Raw genomic sequence first — 23,000 nt, 5'->3', positions numbered from 1 at the left:
CTACCTCTACTCATCCTGTAGCTCTCATGTTAAAATTTACTTCCTCAGGGAATTCTTCCCTGACGTCCTTCCGGAGGTGAAGTCTCCCCATTACAGGCTCTCACAGAACCACATAATACTCCAGAGCTTTGTGTAGTCACAATTTTACACTAGCTCTATATTCCACGAGGACAGGGACCATGTCTGCTTTTAGTCATTTTATCTCCAGGAGAGTGAAGGCAAACAAATGGCACTTAATATAGGTATGTCGATTGAATAAATGATCTTACAACTCAGCTTGTTTATATCAACCTTCTAGTTCTAAATCCTTCAAAGATTCCCTATTTAACTATTCCCTATACTTTTACCATGACATTCAAGTACCTCAGCCTACCCTATCTTTCATGTTCTCATTTACATATCTCCCACTGCAGTCAAATTCCATGACCTGTCACTCCACAAACATGTTCTGAGCTTCCTGATCCTGGTGCTCTATTCGTGCTGTTCACTTCTCCTGGTATGGCATTACCTATTCCCTGACCATCAAAACCTTCCTCATCTTCTCAAATTCCAACTCAACTTCTATATGAAATACTCTGATTGCTCTCATATCTCCATCAGAAGCTATATATTCTTTTTCTAAATTCATGGGTGACTGTATACTTTTCGGCAATCAGTTACTAGATTCTGCAGAGATGGATACGTGTCTTGTCTCTCTATTATATGACAAGCTGAGAGCAGAAACCACCTTTTATCTAATTTTGTGATGTCCACTGACTAATGTGGAATAGATAGTTAGTAAATAAAAAACAAAATGAACGCTATCCTTTTAATTAAATCTCTTTAGAGAAAATTACTTTGCCTTATATACTGGGATCAATTCTTCCTCATTAACTCAGTAGGGCATTTATATTTAGAAAGTAAGGGTGAAATTACGAATAGTACACATAAGTGCATTAGGTACAAGTCATGTCAAATGGCCTCATTCTTATAGCTCTAAAGGGATACTACATCCCAATTAAAAAAAAAATCCAGAGCACCTGGGTAGCTCAGTTGGTTAAGTGTCCAACTTGGGCTCAGGTCATGATCTCACATTTGATGAGTTCCAGCCCCATGTCAGGCTCCTGCTGGCGGTGGGAGTCTGTTTGGGATTCTCTCTCTCTACCCGTCCCCATTGAGCTTTCTCTCTCTCTCAAAGTAAATAAATAAACTTAAAAAAAAAAAATTCTACTTAGCTACTGAGAACACAGCCAAAAACATCTAAGCAGCCGGTAATGTGATAGGGTCAATGCACTGAAACCTGAATATGTCTCCAGGAAAAAGTTTCAGGTCCATGCTCTGACTTTATACAGAAGTTAGAAAAGCATGATGATATGCTTTTTCAACCAATAGCCAATCAGAACTGGCAAATTAGATAGAGGGATAGAAACTGGAGGAAAATAGGGCTGGCAGAACCAGTCAAATTTATTTATTTATTTTGTTTTTGTGTTTTTAGAACCAATCTAATTTAAACCAGCAAGTAGTAACAATTTACAATGAGAGAAAACAGACTACAGAAAGCAGATGTTGTAGTTTAAGAAGCAAAGCACACTAGGATTATTTAATGTAGGGGTAAAACCTCTTCGCATTTCCTGAGGGGATCATTATCTAACAATAGGTCTTCATATTAAAGATACTAAGTCCCCAAGAAAATTTAAATCAAACTCATTATTCTCAATTTAAGAAGGCAGTGTAATGCATAAGTGACCGAATAAATATGTTAAAAAATTATGCCACTAAAAGGAATAATTATCATTTCTCCAGAAAATTAATTTGTGTAGAAGGAGTTCATTTGTTGAAGATGCCAGATAAATGAGTTAGTTTTATATTGTATTACAGTACCAGGAAGAAGATTCATATAGTTGGCTAGTACAACAGTTACTGTAAATGATAAATTTTTGCTTCCCAAAGTTGGTAGTTATGTTTGTGGCAAGAAAGGGATATTTTATTAGCTCTGGAAAATGATATTTTTTGGAGATCCCTGAAAGTTTCCAAATGCCAGCATTAAAGTAATTTTGAAGAGGGGTGCCTGGGTGGCTCAGTCATTTAAGTGTCTGGCTTCGGCCCAGGTCATGATCTCACGGTTCACGGGTTCGAGCCCCACGTCAGGCTCTGTGCTGACAGCTAGCTCAGAGCCTGGAGCCTGTTTTGGATTCTGTGTCTCCCTCTCTCTCTGACCCTCCCCTGCTCACATTGTCTGTCTGTCTCTCTCTCAGAAATAATTAAAAAATTAAAAAAAATAATTTTGAAGAAATAGTTTAATTATTGGATATGATAGTATTATGGCATAAGCTTCTCATTCTGGATAAAACATGAAATATCAAATCAAATTACATGGAAACTACATTTTCCAAACCTTTTCAGCTGTCTGTCTCAAATTTATTCATTGTCAATCCACTTATATTCTCAGAGACATCACTTTATTATCAATTGAGAAGACCTTTATACTCTTCTTTACAAAACCAAAAAAAGTCTTGCACAGAGATAAAGCTTTTCTTTTGCCTTTCCACTGGAAACCAATTCTGATTGTCGTTTGTGACATGGTCATGCCCAGTAGATAAATACATATATTGAAAGCTTATATACATATGTAGGGTATGCGTGTGTGAGTACCATAATATATAACATACATTAAGATATATCCATAGTCTCCAATTTTAAATTATATAGAGTGAAAGTCTGACATAGAACACGGCTTGTATAGAGGTGCTTCCTGGTCTTATATGAAACACTATGCAGGAATTTAATAGAACATTCTATTATCACGGATAAAACTGTGAAATTCTGCTTGCAGTGAAGAACTGCATACCAGAAATGATATTTGTGATTGTCATTAAGGAGGCAGTGAGATTTAATAAAAAGAGCACATGGTCTGGAGTTAGACTGACAGAGTGACTTGGCTTGAACCCACATTAGCCACTTACTCTAAGACCACTGGTAGGTTACTTACTCTGAGCCTGTTTTCTTACCTGTACGATGGAGGAAATTAATTCAGGATCGTATGGAGAATTAAATGAGAGAAAATAAAAACATTCAACACAGTAACTGGCATATATCAGGCATATAATCAATATTAATTACCTTCCGTTATCCTAAAAACAGATTTTATTCCAAGCCAATTTTACCTTTACTTGCAAACTTGCTGATGCAACTCTCCTTTCTAGATCTTCTACCTGTTGAAGAATACTCAAATCCATTTCCATTGCTTGTTCTTCTACTGACCAGTTCTCCACAATATCTCGAGTTACCTGGTTTTCTTCATTTTCATTTAATTCAATAATAGCAACTACATTTGGAAAGAAATTAATTTTAAAATCTACTTTATTCCTCAGTGGTTTCCCTCATAAAGTAAACAAAATTCCATGGGAACTCATGTACATAATCTAACACACACAAGTTGCACCTGTACATATGCAGGTAGCTTACTTTTAAAAGCAGGAATATTCTTTTTTAAGAAACAACACAATGTGTCTGCAGGTTGTAAAAATTTATAAGTAATACCAATTTAAGAAATGTAAATAGTTACTGTTTTTTGAGTAAAATAGGAAAGAAAAGATGCCTTTTAGTAATAAATTAAGACATACTAAAATATATCTTAAGGTCAAAGAATTAGTAAAATCTTTATAAGTAAGCAAAAGAGCAGAAATCTCATACCATCCTTATTCTTGATGCAGGCTTGTGTAATATAATCCAAGTGTTTCTGAATTTGTTTCTGTAATGCCTTTTCTCTTATTCCTCTGAGATGTAGCACTTTGAGCAAAGCTTTTAGGTCCTCTGGGTCAATAATTCTCCACCAACCAAACTGCATTTCTAAGTCAAGATAAATATGGAGATCTTTTACAAATATCTTAAATACGAATTAATGGCACAATGCAAATCAAAAGATTTATAACTACATATATAATCAAAGATTCAGTTATAATATAGGATTCTATTAACAATGAAATGATATAAGTAACTAAAAACCATCTCAATGTACCTACCTTCTGGAATAGGTTTGGGACTAGGAAAATCTACTGGTTTTGCTACTTCAACAGCTGCAGGTTGAGTTGAAGAGGCTTTTTCATTCAGTGGGACTGGAGATTCACTTTTACTTGAAGCAACATTGGGAGTCAAGAATGAATTACCATTTCCTTCAGATAATCCCAACCCTGATCCCAGACTAGGTAAAGGTGATGTAAATGGAATATTGGAGGTAAGCACGCCAGCGGGCCAGCCACAAAACTGGAGTCCCATCATAGATACTCCGCTTTTCATCTACCAAAAAACAAAACATTTTAGAAGTAAAATAATCTTAAAAGTTAGGGAAAATGTTTAGCATTTTAAATTATTTTTTAAATTCTGAAAACAAAGTTATTAAAGATGCCTCTGCCTAAGAAAAAGTGCATAAGTTTGTAATGAAGCTTGGTAATAGCAATTCTGACTCTTTCCAGTTTTCAAACTGTGGCAGCGATCATACAAATATTCAGTGGATTGCATTGAATATTCATAGGGTCAAAGATTAAATAAAGCAACATTAAAAATGAGCAGCACAAACCTGAAGAGGTGATACAGCAAATGGATTTAGGCCAACAGGATTCTGAGCAGAAGATGACCCCAGGAGGGGAGCTGGGGCAGGGGAGGGTGACTGAGACGGTGGCTGAGACTGAGGAGTCACCACAGAAGCAGCTGATGCATCAGTATGGGTGAGTGAACTGTCATCACAAGGGGTTCTTGGCAAAAGGCTGAACCACTGTCTGTTCTTTTCAGTCAGTGTTTTTAACAACTGGTCATTGGGTAGAGGACTATAGAACTTCCCGGGACCACTTGAACCAGGACTGAATGGATTATTAGAGTCTGTCTTCTCCATGTTGCTTTGTGTTGCTGTTGATTGAATGCTGCCCAATGAATGTTTTCCGCTGTTTTGATAAGACAATGTACACCCATTTGCACTACTATTTGGTTTGGGGGTCATTACATCTGACTCAGGAGACATTTTAGCTACTTCTAAAAGCTTGCTTAATTTTGAAAAAGAGCCAGGTTTCTGAAGAAACAGATTTGTGTTATCTTTTTCTTTAGGATCTTCCTTTTGCTCACAATGATCTGGATTTGAGCAATTTAAAGTGTCTTCCGAAGTCTCAAATATTTCCTCTTTCATCTGGATACTTTCTGCCTTTTTTAGTTTTTCTCTTTCCTTTGCAATTTCTTCTAGTCCTACAAAATTGAAAAGTATGAAGATCAGTTACTCCATATCAAACCAATATTTTAATTGTATTTTATTACCATTTATCAAGTTATATGCATAAATACCTAACCAAACTTTTCTAGATTGCTAATATTCTCCATTTTTTCCTTTTTCTATAGGCTAGATTTGTTTGCTTATTGGAAAATTAATGTAATTTTGTAACTAATCATTACAAAAATTAAAATATTAACATATTAAAAGCCCTAATACATGACAAAAATTACTATTAATTTTTTTTGTAAATCCTTCTAGGAGTTCTCTATGCATACACATATACACTTAAGCCTATAAATTAAAAAAAAAAGGAAATCCTACTGTAATATTCTAAACTACATGTTTTACTGCATAAGACTCTGTAAACATCCTGATATATCAATAAATCTATAACTGCACCATAAATTTTAATGGCTATCTTCAATGGAATGTAATTAACTTAAATAATCAATCTTCTACTGATAGCTATTAATAGGACCTAGTTATTTTCTATTATAAACAGTGCTGTAAATGATGAATGATCTTGTATCTGTATCATGGGAATTTAAAATTTTTTCTCTGATTTACTTCCTTAGGATAAGTTTCTAGGAAAAAAACTTCCTAAGTGTTAAAATAGATAGTTTTCAGAGTTTTTGAAGTATAATTATCTTCCTGTCTAAATCAATACACATTAATACCAGAAGTACATAAAAGCATCTATTTCTCTGTCTTTCAAATAAACTGAATACTATTCATATTTTTTATCTTTTCCAATCTGGGAGGTGAAAAGTCCAGATTGTATTTTTTTCTGATCACTAGGTAAGGCTGATTATCTTTTCATTGGTTTACTGGTATTTCTCCTTTGTGAACTTCCAGTTCATATGTTTGACCAATGTTTAAAAAATAATTCTTAAATACTCTTTTACAAATATAAATACAGGGGTGCCTGGGTGGCTCAGTCAGTTAAGCATCTGACTTTGGCTCAGGTCATGATCTCATAGTTCATGAGATCAAGCCTCACATCAGGCTCTGTGCTGACAGCTCAGATCCTGGAGCCTGTTTCTAATTCTGTGTCTCCCTCTCTCTCTGCCCTTCCCCCAGTCACCCTCCCCTATTCACATTCTGTCTGTCTCTCTCTCAAAAATAATAGAAATTAAAAAAAAAACGTTAAAAATAAATACACTAGTTCGTTTGACTTGAAAAGTAATATGTGTTCAAGGTAAAATAGTCAGTAATGAGAAGCAGAAGGTAAAACCGTTTCTGTCCTACTCCCTCAATCCCTATATCTACTCCTCAGAGGTAACCATGGTTAACCAATCATGCCTATAGATTCTTCTGGAACTCTTACATGCATACTTGTGACCATCATTTTACACTATTACATAAAATAGATACCACTCGTAACTTTTCTGCAACTTAGAATAAAATCCACACTCCTACACAAGGCCTCCGACAGTGTATGATCTAGTTCCTGAAACCTCCATAACCTCTGACCACTCTTGTCCTTATTCTTCCTTTCTCCCTTTTTTTCAGCTTCTCAAACATGCTAAGTTCTTTCCTTTCTTGAGGCCTTCACACTTTCTATTTCCTTTGCCTAGAATACTGCTGTAACTTTATCCTCATAGTTCAACCTATGAAGTTTTCACTGTCACCTCATCTAATTTTTTTAATGTTTATTTTTGAGAGAGAGGTGGGGGGAGGGGCAGAGAGAGAGAGAGAGAGACAGAATCTGAAGCAGGCTCCAGGCTCTGAACTGTCAGCACAGAGCCTGATGTGAGGCTCAAACCTATGAACTGTGAGATTATGATCTGAGCAGCAGTTTGGCACTTAACCAACTGAACCACCCAGGCACCCCTCTGATCACCTTAACGAAAGTAGGGGCCTCATCCCATTCACCTTAGAATATCCTTCTGCACATTTACACTACAGAATTTACCATTAGACACAATAATCTGTTTATTTTCTATTCCATTCCCCCCCCACAAACTAGAATTTAAATCAAAAAGTTTACTTAAAGGTAGAACAATGTCTATCTTGTTTATTATTGGATCCCAAATGCCTAACATGGTGGCTATAAAATGGAGACTCAATATTTTTTGAATGATGAAATAATGAATTTAATGTTTTCACTATATACCTTCAATAGCTTTCAATGGCAAAACACATAATTATACTTTATCAGTTGCATAATATTCTATTATATGGGTATATCATGACTTATTTAACCAATTCTATTAATGTCTGAAATAGCTTACATGCTTCTCTTGAAATTAGTTTCTACCCCAAATTAAAAGTTTATACCTCAGACTTAGGCTTCTGGCCAATCAGGAGTCACAGGGACTAGATTTACCTCCTTGCATGAAATAACCAAAAAACAGACAAAATATATCAAACAACAGTTTGTAAGAAACTGGACATCAGGTGACAATGAGAGAAACCAAACACAGCAAGCTCTATGATTGCCCCAGGTTGTTTCCTTGGGATAGTTTCCAGGCTAAATCTTAGGGGGAGAAATCCAGACACAGCTGGCAGACCCCTGAGGTGAGAACATGGAGCTGAGAGTCCAAGGGAGAACCCAAGTGGCTAGAGCGCTCAGGAAGGAGCACTAGAGAGAAGAGAGCTGCCTGGAGAGACAACTCCGCAGATCAGTGGACAGACCCCTTGAGTGTTCAGCTGAATAGTGATCAGGGCCTATGTGTCAGGAATGCACCTGAGACTAAGTTAAGAAAAGAACCACCTGAAAAGGATTAGAGGTGACAGTGCTAGATGCTCACACATGCTGGGAATTGACCCGTTCCTACCAAACAGACTTGGAAACCTCAAAACTCACAGGCATCAGGGAGAATACTCAAGGATCTCACTTCAGTAGTTAGGTGATAATTAGCCCTAGACTGAGCACAGTTCAAGTCCTGCCTCACAAATTTTAAAACTTTTCCCAAGTTTTAAATACTCAACCGTATTTCAGTTAAACAAAACTCAAAAATGTTTGTGGTAATTAAAAAAATATCCAGTACCCAATGAGATAAAACTCACAATGTCAGGTATCCAATCAAAATTAGAAGGCATGCAAAGAAACAGGAAAACATGACCCATAAATAGAAAAAAAATCAATCATAAAAACTGACCCCAAACTAACAAGATAATAGAATTACCAGACAAGGACATTAAATTTGAAAATAATAATGGCTGATGTTCTGGAAAACTGTGGAGTTTCCTCAAAAAATTAAAAATAGAACTACCCTATGACCTAGCAATAGCATTACTAGGACTTTATCCAAAGGACACAGGAGTGCTGGTGCATAGGGTCACATGTACCCAATGTTTATAGCAGCGCTTTCAACAATGGCCAAATTACGGAAAGACCTTAAATGGTCATCAATTGGTGAATAGATAAAGCAGATGTGGTTTATGTAAACAATGGAATAGTACATGGCAATGAGAAAGAATGAAATCATGCCATTTGCAGCAATGTGAATGGAACTGGAGGGCATTATGCTGAGTGAAATAAGTCAGTCAGAGAAAGATATCACGTGTTTTCACTTGTATGTGGATCTTGAGAAACTTAACAGAAGACTATAGGGGAAGGGAAGGGGAAAAACAGTTACAAACAGAAACGGAGGGAGGCAAACCATAAGAGACTTAAACACAGAGAAAAAACTGAGGGTGGATGGGGGAATGAGGGGACAGGGGAAAATGGGTGATGGTCATTGAGGAGGACACTTGTTGGGATGAGCACTGGGTGTTATGTAAGCGATGAATCATGGGAATTTATCCCCCAAAACCAAAAGCACACTTTACACACTGTATGTTAGCCAATTTGACAATAAGTTATGATTTAAAAAAAAGAAAAAATACTGGCTGAAAACATTCCAAATTTGGAGAAAACTATAAAACACAGACCCAAGAAACTCAGCAAACTCCCAGGAAAAGAAACATGAAGACAACTACACCAAGACATACAATCAAATTACTTAACACCAATGATACAGAAAATCTTAAAAGCAGCTAAGAAAAAATTTTATGCCTCATATAATCTCTATACACTTCTACACAATTATTCTGAGAAGAAAACCCCACTTTATCACCTCTAATTAGGCACATGTGGAAAGTGTCACAAATACTCTCTTCATATACCTGTGCTTTCTACAAGTTATTGTTTATTAAGTACTAATACTTGTTCTTGATTTATTTTGAGAACTATTCAACAGCTGCTGTTATATGTCCAAAAACAAACAGATTAACCAAACCAACCAACCAACCAACCAATTTTTACTGGCTTGACACTAGCAGATGATGTCCCATTTATATGTAATAAAGTAGAATGAGCTGATGATACATTTTAATAGCCCATTCATCATTATCTCTTTAACTTTTATGTTCAAATTACTTAATTATAAACAGCTAAACCTCTAAAATTATTTTTAAAAATTTGACAGTATATACAGGATGTTTAGCATAAAAAGATTTTTAAATTTTAAATAATTTTCTATCTCCTATCTCATACAACCCCCCAGTTCCTTCCAGTTCTTACTTTTCTGACACGTGTCAATAAATATTAATAAATATCTTCAAAATAGACTAAACATAAGAGATGAAACAGGGAGTGCTGTTCACTTGATTCATTTCCCTGGTAGTAAATGCCAGTGCATCATGACAAAGAAAATATAATTTCCCATTACAACAAATCCTAAACAAATAACATGCTTTCTACTGGAAAGAGACTATGTCTTCTTGAGTTTTTTTTTTAATGTTGTTTTTATTTTTCATTTTATTATTTTTGAGAGAGAGAAAGCGTGAGCAGGGGAGGGTCAGAGAAGGAGGGAGATACAGAATCTAATGACAGGCTCCAGGCTCTGAGCTAGCTGTCAGCAGAGCCTGAGGTGAGGATTGAACCCAAGAACCGTGAGATCATGACCTGAGCTAAAGTCAGATGCTTAACCAACTGAGCCACCCAGGCATCCCTATGTCTTCTTGAGTTTTATCAGAGTCACTCTGAACTTTCTCAGCTCACCTAACAGTTGTCATTGGACACTAGATGTCCACCACTCTGAGTTCAAGTGAAAAAAAATTTCCTTTGCTCTCTTTAGTTGGGCTGAAGCAAGCTATAACTTTCAAATAAATTTTACTACACTGTAAGTAAAACATAGATAAAGAATATAAGAAATGTAGAAACACCAGCATTTAGAATACAGGTCGCTATGCAGTGATTTCCTCCCAGGGCTCAAAGGCCCTTTTCCCCAGGAGTGATTCCACTGATTTTTATCTGTCTTCATGTTGATAGAGCTACCATGACCCAGCTCCTGGGAGATTTCTTGCTATTACTGTGGAGAAGACTAAAGGAAGCAGAGTCTCCTCATTTGTCTCTCTAGGATTGTTCATTCCTAGTCTAACTCAGGAATTTTAGAAAAGATGATTGATACCATAATACCCTTTCCCTTCAGGTGAGAGTCCCCCACATATCCATAACAGGAATTATGTTTTATACTTCTAGACCTACTGCTGTAACCATATTCTAATACAAAATGGAAGAGTAACATTCACATCACAGTATATAACATATAATTATACACACACACACATACACATAGCTGGGTGGTCATGGGGGCTTTCTTCCTTCCCACTTTGCTTTTCGTTTCCTATCCCAGCAGAAGGATAGTACAGTCTTCAGGCCAGCTAATGTCAACACTGTTCCCAGGGTCCTAGGTACACTTTGCTTCCTGGCATGTATGCCCTTGAGCATTGTTCCTAGAGCTGAAGGTCCCTTGATACAATTACTGTTAGAGAAAATACATGCTATCTACCCTTTCTCATACTAACCCATAAATACAGAGCAAGCTGTAGGGTACACTATTTTATCTCTTGGAGTGCTTTTGTCATAAATCCAAGTCCTACGGAACCACTATGGGAGCTGGGAGATTCTCTGTACTGTTCCTTCTCTGCTTGTAAGTTTTCTTTACTAATAAACTTTGCTATTAGCACTATGTGTGTCATTAGTGGTTTTTGTAACTGCATCTTGTACAACAGTTGATGTCCAACAAAGTCTAATGTCATGGATATCTGGAAGGGAAGCATGCAGGGGTGAAAGAATTTCTCCTTGAGGTCAGTGGTAATTCACTTGGTGGAATTAGGATGGTCTCAGTAGCTATGTCCAAGGATGACAGAAGCCCAACAGTGTACACTAAAGAGGGGGACTGGTGGTGATAAGGTGGTTTGAAATTCAGTTCTGTCCTTCCTTCCTTACCAGCTTAGAGATTTTCATGAATCCTAAGTTGGAAGGTAAACTAGAAAGAGTGATAGGAGACCCCTTAAAAGGGAAAGTGGGGCACACTCTCACTAACCCCGTGTTATGATGTGCTGTGAAGCAACTGTCCCTTATGATATGAAACCAGTTATTGTGAGGCATGCTCTATAGGATCCTGAATGGGAATACCAGCAGAAAGAAATCCACCAATAAACAGAGTAAGAGCTGGGTTCTCAAAAGGTCCATAAACACTTGGAAGGATCCTTAGAGGCTTGGCTTGCTTGTTTGCATGAAGAGTCTCTAGACTCTTCAGGAAAGGATTTAGAGAACAGAACTGTGGGAAATACCCCGTAGCATCTCTACTCTTGAAATGGGATTATGGATTGGAATACTCACAGTCATCAGCTCCACTTCATTAATTTGATTCAACTCCAGAAGCCAGGGTTTCTTTCTTTGTTCCCTGATCTGGGCTCTTTCAAACATAAGAAGGACTAGGGCTGGGCTCCATCCGAGCCCCCCTCTAAGGGATTGCTAACCACACTTCTCAGTTCAGGATGCTAGAAAGGAGAAGAGCCTCAAATATTTATGGGCTTGCCATAAATGAGGGACCAAGTGTCTATTCTAGAATGCAAAATAGCCTTGGCAAACAAGTTCCCATATTGGAGTGGCGAGATGGTGTTACCTATGACTCAAAGCTCAGAATCACAATGAATGCAAAGGCTTTTGGGCCTTTTTATGTGAAGTCCAATTTTCCTTTAACAGACTGCATAACTGGCATGGAAATACTGTGGTATTTAAGTCCTGAACCAGCATGTCCATATAGCAGTGGGACATATTGTGACTTCTACTGGCAGTTTTGGTAACTCATTGGCCAAGTATGTTGTCAACACCCAGGTGCACTGACCAGGCCTGCCATGGCTGTACGACAGTGTTACATACATGGAGGAGAAAGACTGTATTTCTTATGCAAGAATAGATTGAGATAAGGGTATGAAACAACAGCATTACACTATTTAACAACCCTGTTTGACACTAGCACTGTAAGTGTCTGTGACTGAAGTCAAGATACTCTGATAACATTTGTTAGCTTTTGAATATCTCATTTCCTCTAGCTACTGAATGGTATACACTTTTTCTGGATATAGAGATACTGTGTCTCTTCCATGTGTGGACCATATACTACTGTTAAGACTGAAACATATTTATTACATAGTAAGATTTCCAGAAATGGTACAAACAATTGGAGTGCCTTTCACAGTTGTTGCCAAGTGCCAACATAGTACTGAGTGGCTGGTCCACTTTCCCTCCTCTCCACAGGCAGTACAGAATGCTGGAATGGTATTCTAAAAGATGGGTGCACCAACCCCCCCTCCATGGTGACCTCTGTACATTGTGCATTTTGGCTGTCCTCTGTTGAGTATACTTTGAACACTTCTCATACCCCATAAAGGTCCCTACACTTTGGTGAAGTTCCTTGGCATCTTGGAGTTGAAGAGCAGAAATGAAGAATATGCTTTGGTGTGCCAGGACCCTGAGTTTTTCTACCTCAAAATTCCTCTCCTTTTTTGGTACCTTTCAACAAGTGGCTGGGAGGTTCCTATGATTCATATTACAGAAGAATGGATGATACAAATGTCAGTATTCTATTTTTCAGATGATACTTGTAAGTTACACTCATAAGAAGGGCAATTTTTACTCTCTCTTTGCCCCAACCAGTTCTAAATTTTTGTTGTGCAGTCACGCTACAGGCAGGAGATTTTGCTGCAGTCCTATACCCATACAATATATTCTGCCTGGAGGATATCGTTGGTGGGAAAATGGTACCTCCTGGTTTTGTGTGGAACTTACTGTTTCAGATAAAAAAAAGAATAGTCCATATGGATCACCCATGAAGATAATGATGGACTTGGCATGGGCATAAACATGCCTGACCACAGAAGGTGAGAGAGTGTATGTAGCATGAATAATTCTCTTGTCACCTTTTTTATAGATATTAACAAACTATATCAAATAATCCTCTACAGCTATTCCACACACTGACATTTATTTCAAAACTATCAGGATGTTGTATTTGTCATCCTCAACCTTCTTAATTACGGAGGACCTTCTGGGCATTCCACTCCCAGGCAATGTCATAGAAATTACTCATTACTCCAGAGTCCTCATTTGTTCAGGCTATCCATAATTCTGTCCTTACTAATTATACTGTGTAAAACTCCCTTTATCTTCTTAGAGGCAGAAGGACACTCATATTCTGACATCTCAGCTCCCAGTGATCCATCAGGGCCACCTGGTAGCATTTTTCTCCACTTCAGACCTACAGTTGAGTCTGACTAACAGCACACTGGCAGAGTGCTAACACCAGGAAAGCATAAATGCCACATGGATATAAAATGTATCATTGAGCCAGACTGGCTGGCACTCTCTGTGATCCAGTGGAACTTGTTTTCTTATGTGAAAAGCAAGGACTTCCTGCTTCCTATCTGGACATAACACTGTCTGCATACTTTGGGAATAACTATGAGACCTTTTATAATGACACTAACTAGCTGGTTAGCTCAGTTGGTTAGAGTGTGGTGCTAATAGTGACTCAAAATCTAAAAGGCACTGGCAACTTTCCCAGCTGTGATCTCTAGGGTCAGCATCAGAACCTACTTGCAAGATAGCAGGTATACAGGGATACAAGTTTTCATTACTTTGCACGAGGGCTCTTTCCATGAAGCTGAGGCTATGACCTCAAATCAGCCACCTTAAGGGATACTACCATTGAGAAGGCTTGGGCTCTTATCACTGAACAAATTAGTTCTGATTCCTTGACCTGAGTAATATTATAAATGCATAGCTTTGGACCATTTGTTGAATATACATAGACAGATTGCTCAGGTGAATCTATTACTGTTGTGGAATATTGTTTGTTTTGGAATTTCTCTGGCTTATCTGATTTCTCCTTCAGAAGGCACCATTTAAAATCCAAATGATAACTGTTCCAGATAGGAAGGCATACACCTAATGAGTCACCAAGTGTCAGAGGGTAGATTGATGGGCAATAAGCCCTTAGTTTTAGCTAACTGGTTACAGGGACTCTCCTCCTTCCCTCTTCCCAGAGGCCCGACGGCAAGCCAGATTAGTCACTGAGCTGGTTTACAGAGGGACAGCAGGGCCTTCAGCTGATGTTGGGACTGTTCCCAAGGCCCTCAGTACATGGAACTTGCCCTTTGTATTCATACTCCCTACTGCTATCCCCAGATACAGAGGTCCTTTGATACACACACAGATATACACACAGCTAGATACATATGTATATATGTTGTTGCTTAGAGAAACAAAGGTTTTCTACCTCGTCTTAGACTAACCTAAAATAATAGAGTGTGAAGGAAGGCATCTCTCTCTCGGGGTGTTCTTGTTGCCCGTCCAGGCTGCAACTGGACAACACTCTTGCAGAACCAACATGGAGACTTAGAAGATCCTGTGTGCTTTGTTATGTCTCTACTCTTCGGTTACCATACTGATAAACCTCGTTGTTATTAGCACTATGTGTTTTACTCATGGTATGGGTTATCTTGCATGCATAACATGAATTTAATTAATAGTTTTCTTTGGAGGTAATCCCAGATCTGCTTTTTTCTCTTTGTTATAATATTGAGGATAAAGATATTATAAGGATTAAAAAAAAAACCTCAGATATTTATTTTTCAAAACTTGTGCATTTATACTTTTAAATAGATGAATGTTGTTAAATCTAACTTTATTAAGAACAGATTGTGTTTTTAGATAACTTTTAAAAAGTGATAAATGAGAGGAACAGAATATTGCATATTATTAATATTGTATCAACTTGTTTTTTAAAGTGGGCTCCATGCTCAAAATGGGGCTTGAACTCATGTACTCTACTGACTGAGCCAGCGAGGCACCCCCTATATTAGCACTTAATATCCACTATATTATGGTCATTTCTATCAGTTGGTACTTATTCATCTTTATCATCCTTGCCTCTCAGATATAGTACTTGTCTATATTACACACTTAATATGCTCATGTTCTTTGTCTTCATATATGGTATATCTTTCTAATTAGATTATGAGCTCTTTCTGGAGACAGGTTAATTGAATCTTTTGTATCTCCACAGTACTTAGTACAAGGCACAATATAAATGCAGATTAAACACTTGATTAAAATCATAAAGTTTTTTTCTACTTTAATTAGCTGTAAGATAAAGAGAAGGAATCTATATCTGTTATTTATTTTCTAAGTTTCATAGCACTTAGAATATATGGCAGATGCATATTTATCAGTGAATTAATAAAACCTTTATGAGAAAATAGAACCTTTAAGTGAAAATTTATTCCTCCTTTTCCCCTGTACCTTGTGTACACTACAAATAATAGTATAAAGTACAATTAATATTTATATATCACTTTGTAGCTCTTTTAAATCCATTATTTGACACGGTAACAACCAAAGAATTTATACAGAGCCTATTAAATTCTCTTGTAGAAAGAGAAATCAGGGGAGAGGTTAAATTGTAGGACCTGGACAGAAACTGAGGTCTAATAACTAATAATTCAATAACTGTTATTTAATTTGAGAGTTTCCTATAAACTCTCAAAGGTTTAAGGTTTATATTCTTATAAACCTGATAAAGACATTTAATTACTTACTTTCTTAAAGTATTTTTAATGTGTCTGTGATATATAAAGGACAATGTTTTATACTAGGTAGAATCAAAAGTTGTATATATGAGGGTTATAAAACTTAAGTAATATAAATAAACTGAATGTGTATCAATTGCCATGATAATGATACAATTATTTGGTTTTCTAGGACTTCACAGATAGTAAAAATTAGCTCCATTTACATAGCTGGAGAAGAATTTATAAAAAGGCTAGAACTTGAGCTGGATTAAGAAAGGTGAAATTTGGGGCGCCTGGGTGGCTTAGTCGGTTGAGCGGCCAACTTTCGCTTAGGTCATGATCTTGAGGTTCGTGGGCTCGAGCCCCGCGACGGGCTCTGTGCTGACTGCCCGCTCAGAGCCTGGAGCCTGTTTCAGTCTGTGACGCCCTCTCTCTCTGACCCTCCCCTGCTCACGCTGTCTCTCTCTCTCTCTCCTGGAAATAAATAAAACATTAAAAAAAAGAAGAAGAAGAAGGGTGAAATTTGGGGCGCCTAAGTGGCTCAGTCAGTTAAGTGTCCAACTTAGGCTCAGGTCATGATCTCACAGTTTATGAGTTCGAGGCCTGCACTGGGCTGACAGCTTTGGAGCCTGGAGCCTGCTTCAGATTCTGTGTCTCCCTCTCTCTCTGCCCTTCCCCTGTTCACACTCTGTCTGTCTCTCTCTCAAGAATAAATAAACATTTTAAAAAATTTAAAAAAAAGGTGAAATTTAAAATGATTAAGGAAAAGGCAAATTAGCATTATATTTAACAGGACTCAGCAAAACAAAGTATGCAAAGTAGGAGGAATGCACATGTGTTGAGCAGTGGTGAGTAGATATTCTATGTAAATTCATATTAGGGAAAAGTGTAAAGACATTTTTGAGTCAGATTTATAGAAGAATGAATGTTTGAATGCTAGGTTATATAAGGATTTATAACATCATCTTATAGGCAGTAGGGAGTCCTCTGAGGTTCTGAAGTAGAGACATGATATAATGAGAATTTATGGAAGGAAGAGATTGTGTATAGAGAAGTTGGGGACAGCTGTAATAATTCACGTATGTGTATTTTTATTCTTAAAATTTTTTTTAATGTTTTATTTATTTTTGAGAGAGAGAGAGAGAGAGAGGAGCAGGGGAGGGTCAGAGAAAGAGAGAGACAAAATCTGAAGACAGTCTCCAGGCTCTGAGCTAGCTGTCAGTACAGAGCCCGTTGTGGGGCTTGAACCCACAAACCGTGAGATCATGACCTAAGCCAAAGTCAGATGCTTAACTGACTGAGCCACCCAGATGGCTCGAATCCACGTATGTATTAAGAAAGAACTGATTTCAGCAGTGTTTCAGAGATTGACTTCAGACATTCTGAAGGGAAAGCTGAAGTCCTAGATAACTTCAAGTTTACAAGCCCAGGTGACTGAGATTAATGTGGACCTTAGTCAAACTGAAGAATATGTCATTGGTCTAGGGTAGACCTCCGGTTTTGTTGTTTTTTTAAGGTTTTCATTTGATTCTTTTTTTTTAATGTTTTTCAAATTTATTTTTTTTTCAAATTTATTTTTGAAAAACAAGAGAGACAGAGCGAGCAGTGGAGGGTCAGAGAGAGAGGGAGATATAGAATCTGAAGCAGGCTCCAGGCTCTGAGCTAGCTGCCAGCACAGAGCCTGACACGGGGCTCAAACCCACAAACCATGAGATCATGACCTGAGCCGAAGTCGGACACTTAACCAACTGAGCCACTCAGGCTCCCCAAGTTCTCTTTTGATTCTTATAGTTAGGGAGAAGCTACTTACTTGGGCACTTTATTGCTTTTAAGTTTTACCAAAGCTGTTCACCTCAGTGACTCAAAATTTTATAGTATATTTTGTAATTTTATAATTTTAAATTAAATCTCTAAAGATATATGCACCCTTATGTTTACTGCAGCATTATTTTTTAAAGTTTTTTTTTTTTAATTCCAGTTAGTTAACATACAGTGTAATATTAGTTTGACATGTACAATTTAGTGATTCAACACTTACATACAACAGCTGGTGCTCACCACAAGTGAACACCTAAAATCCCATCACCTAGTTAACCAATCCCTCCTAACCACCTCTCTTCTGGTAACCATCAGTTTGTTCTCTATAGTGAAGAGTTTGTTTCTTGGTTTGTTTCCTTTTTTATCCCCATGATCATTTTTGTTTCTTAAATTCCACATATGAGTGAAATCATGCAGTATTTATCCTTCTCTGACTTATTTAGCTCAGCATAATTCTCTCTAGCTCCATCCATATCATTGCAAATGGCAAGATTTCTTCTTCTTTATGACTAATATTCCATTGTGTGTGTGTATGTATATATATATTCATCAGTTGATAGACATTTGGACTCTTTCCATAATTTAGTTTTTGTAAATAATGCCACTATAAACATCAGGGTACATGTATCCATTCAAATTAGTATTTTTGTATTAGGGTAAATACCTAGCAGTGCAATTGTTGGATTGTAGGGTAGTTCTATTTTTAACTTTCTGAAGAACTTCCATACTGTTTTCAACAGTGGCTGTACCAGTTTGTATTCCCAGCAACAGTGTAAGAAGGTTCTCTTTTGTCCATATCCTTACCAATACTTGTTTCTTGTGTTGTTAATTTTAGCCATTCTGAAGGGTGTGAGGTGATATCTCATTTTAGTTTTGACTTGCATTTCTCTAATGAGGAGTGATGTTGAGCATCTTTTCATGTATCTGCCATCTGTATGTCTTCTTTGGAAAAAAGTCTATTTATGTTTTCCGCCCATTTTTGAAATGGATTATTTGTTTTTTGGGTGTTGAGTTTTATAAGTTCTTTATATATTTTGGATACTAATCCTTTATCAAATGTGTCATTCGTAAATATCTTCTCCATTCCTTAGGTTGCCTTTTAGTTCTGTTGCTTATTTCCTTCACCGTGATTTTTATTTTGATGAAATCCCAATAGTTTACTTTTGCTTTTATTTCCCTTGCTTCAGGAGACATATCTAGTAAGAAGTTGCCAAGGCTACTGTCAAAGAGGTTACTGCCAGTATTCTCCTTTAGGATTTTGATGGTTTCTTGTCTCACATTTAGGTCTTTAATTTATTTTGAATTTATTTTCGTGTATGATGTAAGAAAGTGGTCCAGTTTCATTCTTTTGCAGGCAGCATTATTTTTAATAGCCAAGATACTGAAGCAACCCAAGTGTCCATCAATAGATGAATGGGCAATAAGATGTGGTATGTGTACACACACAAACAAATACATGTGCACATGCATGTATACACACACAGGAATTTAACTCAGCCATAAAAAAGAATGAAATCTGGGGCACCTGGGTGGCTCAATCAGGTAAGCATCAGACTTTGGCTCAGGTCATGATCTCACAGTTCATAAATCTGAGCCCCATATCGGGCTCTGTGCTGACATCTCAGAGCCTGAAGCCTGCTTCAGATTCTGTGTCTCACTCTCTCTCTCTGCCCCTCTCTTGCTTGCACTGTTTTTTTCTCAAAAAAAATTTAAATTAAAATTTAAAAAATGAAAATTTTCCATTTGTTACAACATGGGTGGGCCTCGAAGGTATAATGCTAGGTGAGATAAGTCAGTCAGAGAAAGACAAATACCATAGGATTTCACTCCTACATGGAATTTAAGAATCAAAACAAATGAACAGAAAAAAAAAAGAGACAAATCCACAAACAAACCAAAAAAAACCTCATACTCTTAAATACAAAGAACAAACTGGTAGTTTCCAGAGTGGAAGTGGGTTGGGGAATGGATGAAATAAAGGGGATTAAGAATACACTTATTTTGATGGGCACTGAGTAATGTAAGAATTGTTGAATCATTATATTGTATCCCTGAAACAAATATAACACTATGTTAATTATACTTAAATGAAAAGATAGATTTTTATACTAAAACTTTCATTTAATTTCATACTAAACAAGCTCCTCCTCTTGGCTTCTCTGATTCAGTTTAAAATATAATTTTTCAGGGCGCCTGGGTGGCTCAGTCGGTTAAGTCTCAGTCTGACTTTGGCTCAGGTCATGATCTCATGATTTTGAGATCGAGCCCCGTGTTGGGCTCTGTGCTGACAGCTAGCTCAAAGCCTGGAGCCTCTTTCAGATTCTGTGTCTCCCTCTCTCTCTCTGACCCTCCCCTGTTCATGCTGTGTGTGTGTGTGTCTCTCTCTCTCAGAAATAAATAAAACATAAAATTTTTTTAAATATTATAATTTTTCTGGGGCGCCTGGGTGGCTTAGTCGGTTAAGCGTCTGACTTTCGCTTAGGTCATGATCTCGCGGTTCGTGGGTTCGAGCCCCGCGTCGGGCTCTGTGCTGACTGCCAGCTCAGAGCCTGGAGCCTGTTTCAGTCTGTGACTCCCTCTCTCTCTGACCCTCCCCTACTCACGCTGTCTCTCTCTCTCTCTCCTAGAAATAAATAAAACATTAAAAAAAATTTAAAAAAAAATATTATAATTTTTCTACTGAGGATTAATTCAACAAATTTATCTCTGATTCCATTTTTCTTATATCACATTCTATCTTTCTTATAGTGATTCTACCTTCAAGATATCGCACTCTAGGTCACCTGGGTGGTAAGTGTCCAATGTCAGCTCAGGTCACGATCTCATGGTTTGTGAGTTCAAGTTCCAATTGGGTTCTCTGATGTCAGCACGGAGCTGGCTTGGGATCCTCTGTCCCTCTCTCTCTCTTTGCCCCTTTCCTATACACACACTCTCTCTCTCTCAAATATAAATAAACATTAAAAAAAAAAAACCAAAAACCCAAACCTTAGGGCACCTGAGTGGCTCAGTTGGTATACTGTCCGACTTCAGCTCAGATCATGATCTCGTGGTCTGTGAATTTGAGCAGCTCAGAGCCTGGAGCCTGCTTTGGATTCTGTGTCTTCCTTTCTCTCTGCACCTCCCCTGCTTGCATTCTGTCTCTCTCTCTCTCTCTCAAAAATAAACATTAAAAAAAAAAAACCTTAAAAGAAAGAGATATCATGGTCTCCCCATGTTTCTTTTATGTACCTGAGCTCAGGGTCTCCCTACTTTTTTTCTAGGCTACTAAAATGATCTCACAACTGACTTCTACAACCCTTTTCTCCTCAATTCAATGTATACTTTGCTCCAGATTATTTATTTTAGTATAGTTCCCCTGCCTATATCCTACATTACTGTCTGCCTTCAACAGCTCACAGTCTAGTGCTAGAAATGGCCATGTGTGACAAAAATTATAAATTATTAAAGTAGGTTATATAATATTTCTCTGGTTTGAGTATTTTAGGCATCTTATGTTTATTCCTTTGATTGCCTCTGGCCTCATCTCTGATTTGCAAAGTCCTATTCTTAGAGTTGCCTTTGGGACCACCCCTGGAATGAAAAACAAGTATATAGGATATAGGTTTATCTGTAAAGGCTAGGAGTTCCCCAAATACATCAACCAGAATAATTCTGGTTTTGTTAGATATTGGGGTTATGCATAAGATTTGTTAAAATTTTAAACAATTTCTTTAAACTAAAACAAAAACAAAAACAAACCCAATTAACTCATTTCTTCTACCTCCTCTCCCCCAATCTCTGGCAATCACCAATCTATTCTTTATATCCATGACCTTGGTTTTCTTTTCCTTTTATTAATTTTTTAGATTATACATATAAGAAAAATCATATGGTATATGTCTTTCTCTGTCTGATTTATTTCACTTAGCATGATGTTCTCAAGGTTTATCCATTTTGTGGCAAATAGCAAGATTTTATTCTTTTTTATGGCTGAGTAATAATGTACATGGGGCGTGTGTGTGTGTGTGTGTGTGTGTGTGTGTGTGTGTGTTAGACCCTACCAACTTTATCCATTCATTCATTGATGGACATTTACATTGTTTCTCTATCTTGGTTACTGTGAGTAATGCTGCAGTGAATATGAGGGCACATATACCTTTTTGAGTTAGTGTTTTCCTTTTCTTTGGATAAATGCTCAGAAGTGGAATGGCTAGATGATATGGTAGTTCTATTTTTAATTTTTTGAGGAACCCTCATATTCTTTACCATTGTGGCTTTACCAATTTACATCTCTACCAGTAGTACATAAAGGTTCTCTTTTTTTCACACTGTTACCAACACTTGTTATTTCTTGTCTTCTTGATACTAGCCATTCTAACAGGCATCAGGTGACATATCATTGTGGTTTTGATTTGCATTTCCCTGAGGATTAGTGATGTTGAGTACTTTTCATATGCCTGTTAGCCATCTGTATGTTTTCTGTGGAAAAATGTTTCTTCAGATCTTCTGCCTATTTTTAAATCAGGTTATTTTTCTGCTTTGAACCACATGAGCTCTTTATATAATCTGGTTATTAGTCCCTTATCTGATATATGATTTATTTTTTTATTTTTTTTTAAATGTTTTATTTATTTCTAGGAGAGAGAGAGAGACAGCGTGAGCAGGGGAGGGTCAGAGAGAGAGGGAGTCACAGACTGAAACAGGCTCCAGGCTCTGAGCTGGCAGTCAGCACAGAGCCCGACGCGGGGCTCAAACCCACAAACCGTGAGATCATGACCTAAGCGAAAGTCGGACGCTTAACCGACTAAGCCACCCAGGCGCCCCTGATATATGATTTACAAATATCTTCTCCCACTCAGTAGGTTGCCTTTTAACTTTGCTGATGGTTTCCTTTGCAGTGCAAAAACTGTTTAGACTGATGTAGTCCCGCTTCCTTATTTATTACTATTTTTTCCATGCTTGAATTATTTTTGTTTTAAAATATTTTATACGGTTAATAAAGAAACCCATCACACTATTCTGTTAAACCAACATGCTGACCCATCTACATCTATTTTTAAAAACAAGTACAATGTAACTGAAGCTCCCATGTACCCTCCCTGATGCCATTAGCAAC

General features: G+C 37.3%; 1 protein-coding gene across 1 annotated transcript in view; it reads right to left on the bottom strand.

Moving 5' to 3' along the window:
- Positions 1-23,000, bottom strand: part of BAZ2B (bromodomain adjacent to zinc finger domain 2B) — a 384,241-nt gene that overhangs the window by 15,332 nt on the left and 345,909 nt on the right. The window contains exons 32-35 of the mRNA XM_077761009.1: positions 4,556-5,211; positions 4,002-4,275; positions 3,673-3,828; positions 3,144-3,304 (exon numbers count right to left, since the gene is read on the bottom strand). Of these exons, the coding sequence (XP_077617135.1) occupies positions 3,144-3,304; positions 3,673-3,828; positions 4,002-4,275; positions 4,556-5,211 (1,247 nt within the window). The remainder of the gene's footprint in view (positions 1-3,143; positions 3,305-3,672; positions 3,829-4,001; positions 4,276-4,555; positions 5,212-23,000) is intronic.

Source organism: Crocuta crocuta, unplaced genomic scaffold (genome assembly GCF_008692635.1).
Source record: "Crocuta crocuta isolate KB4526 unplaced genomic scaffold, BGI_CrCroc_1.0 scaffold153, whole genome shotgun sequence".
Lineage (NCBI taxonomy): Eukaryota > Metazoa > Chordata > Mammalia > Carnivora > Hyaenidae > Crocuta > Crocuta crocuta.
This window is presented reverse-complemented; position numbering and strand designations above follow the sequence as displayed.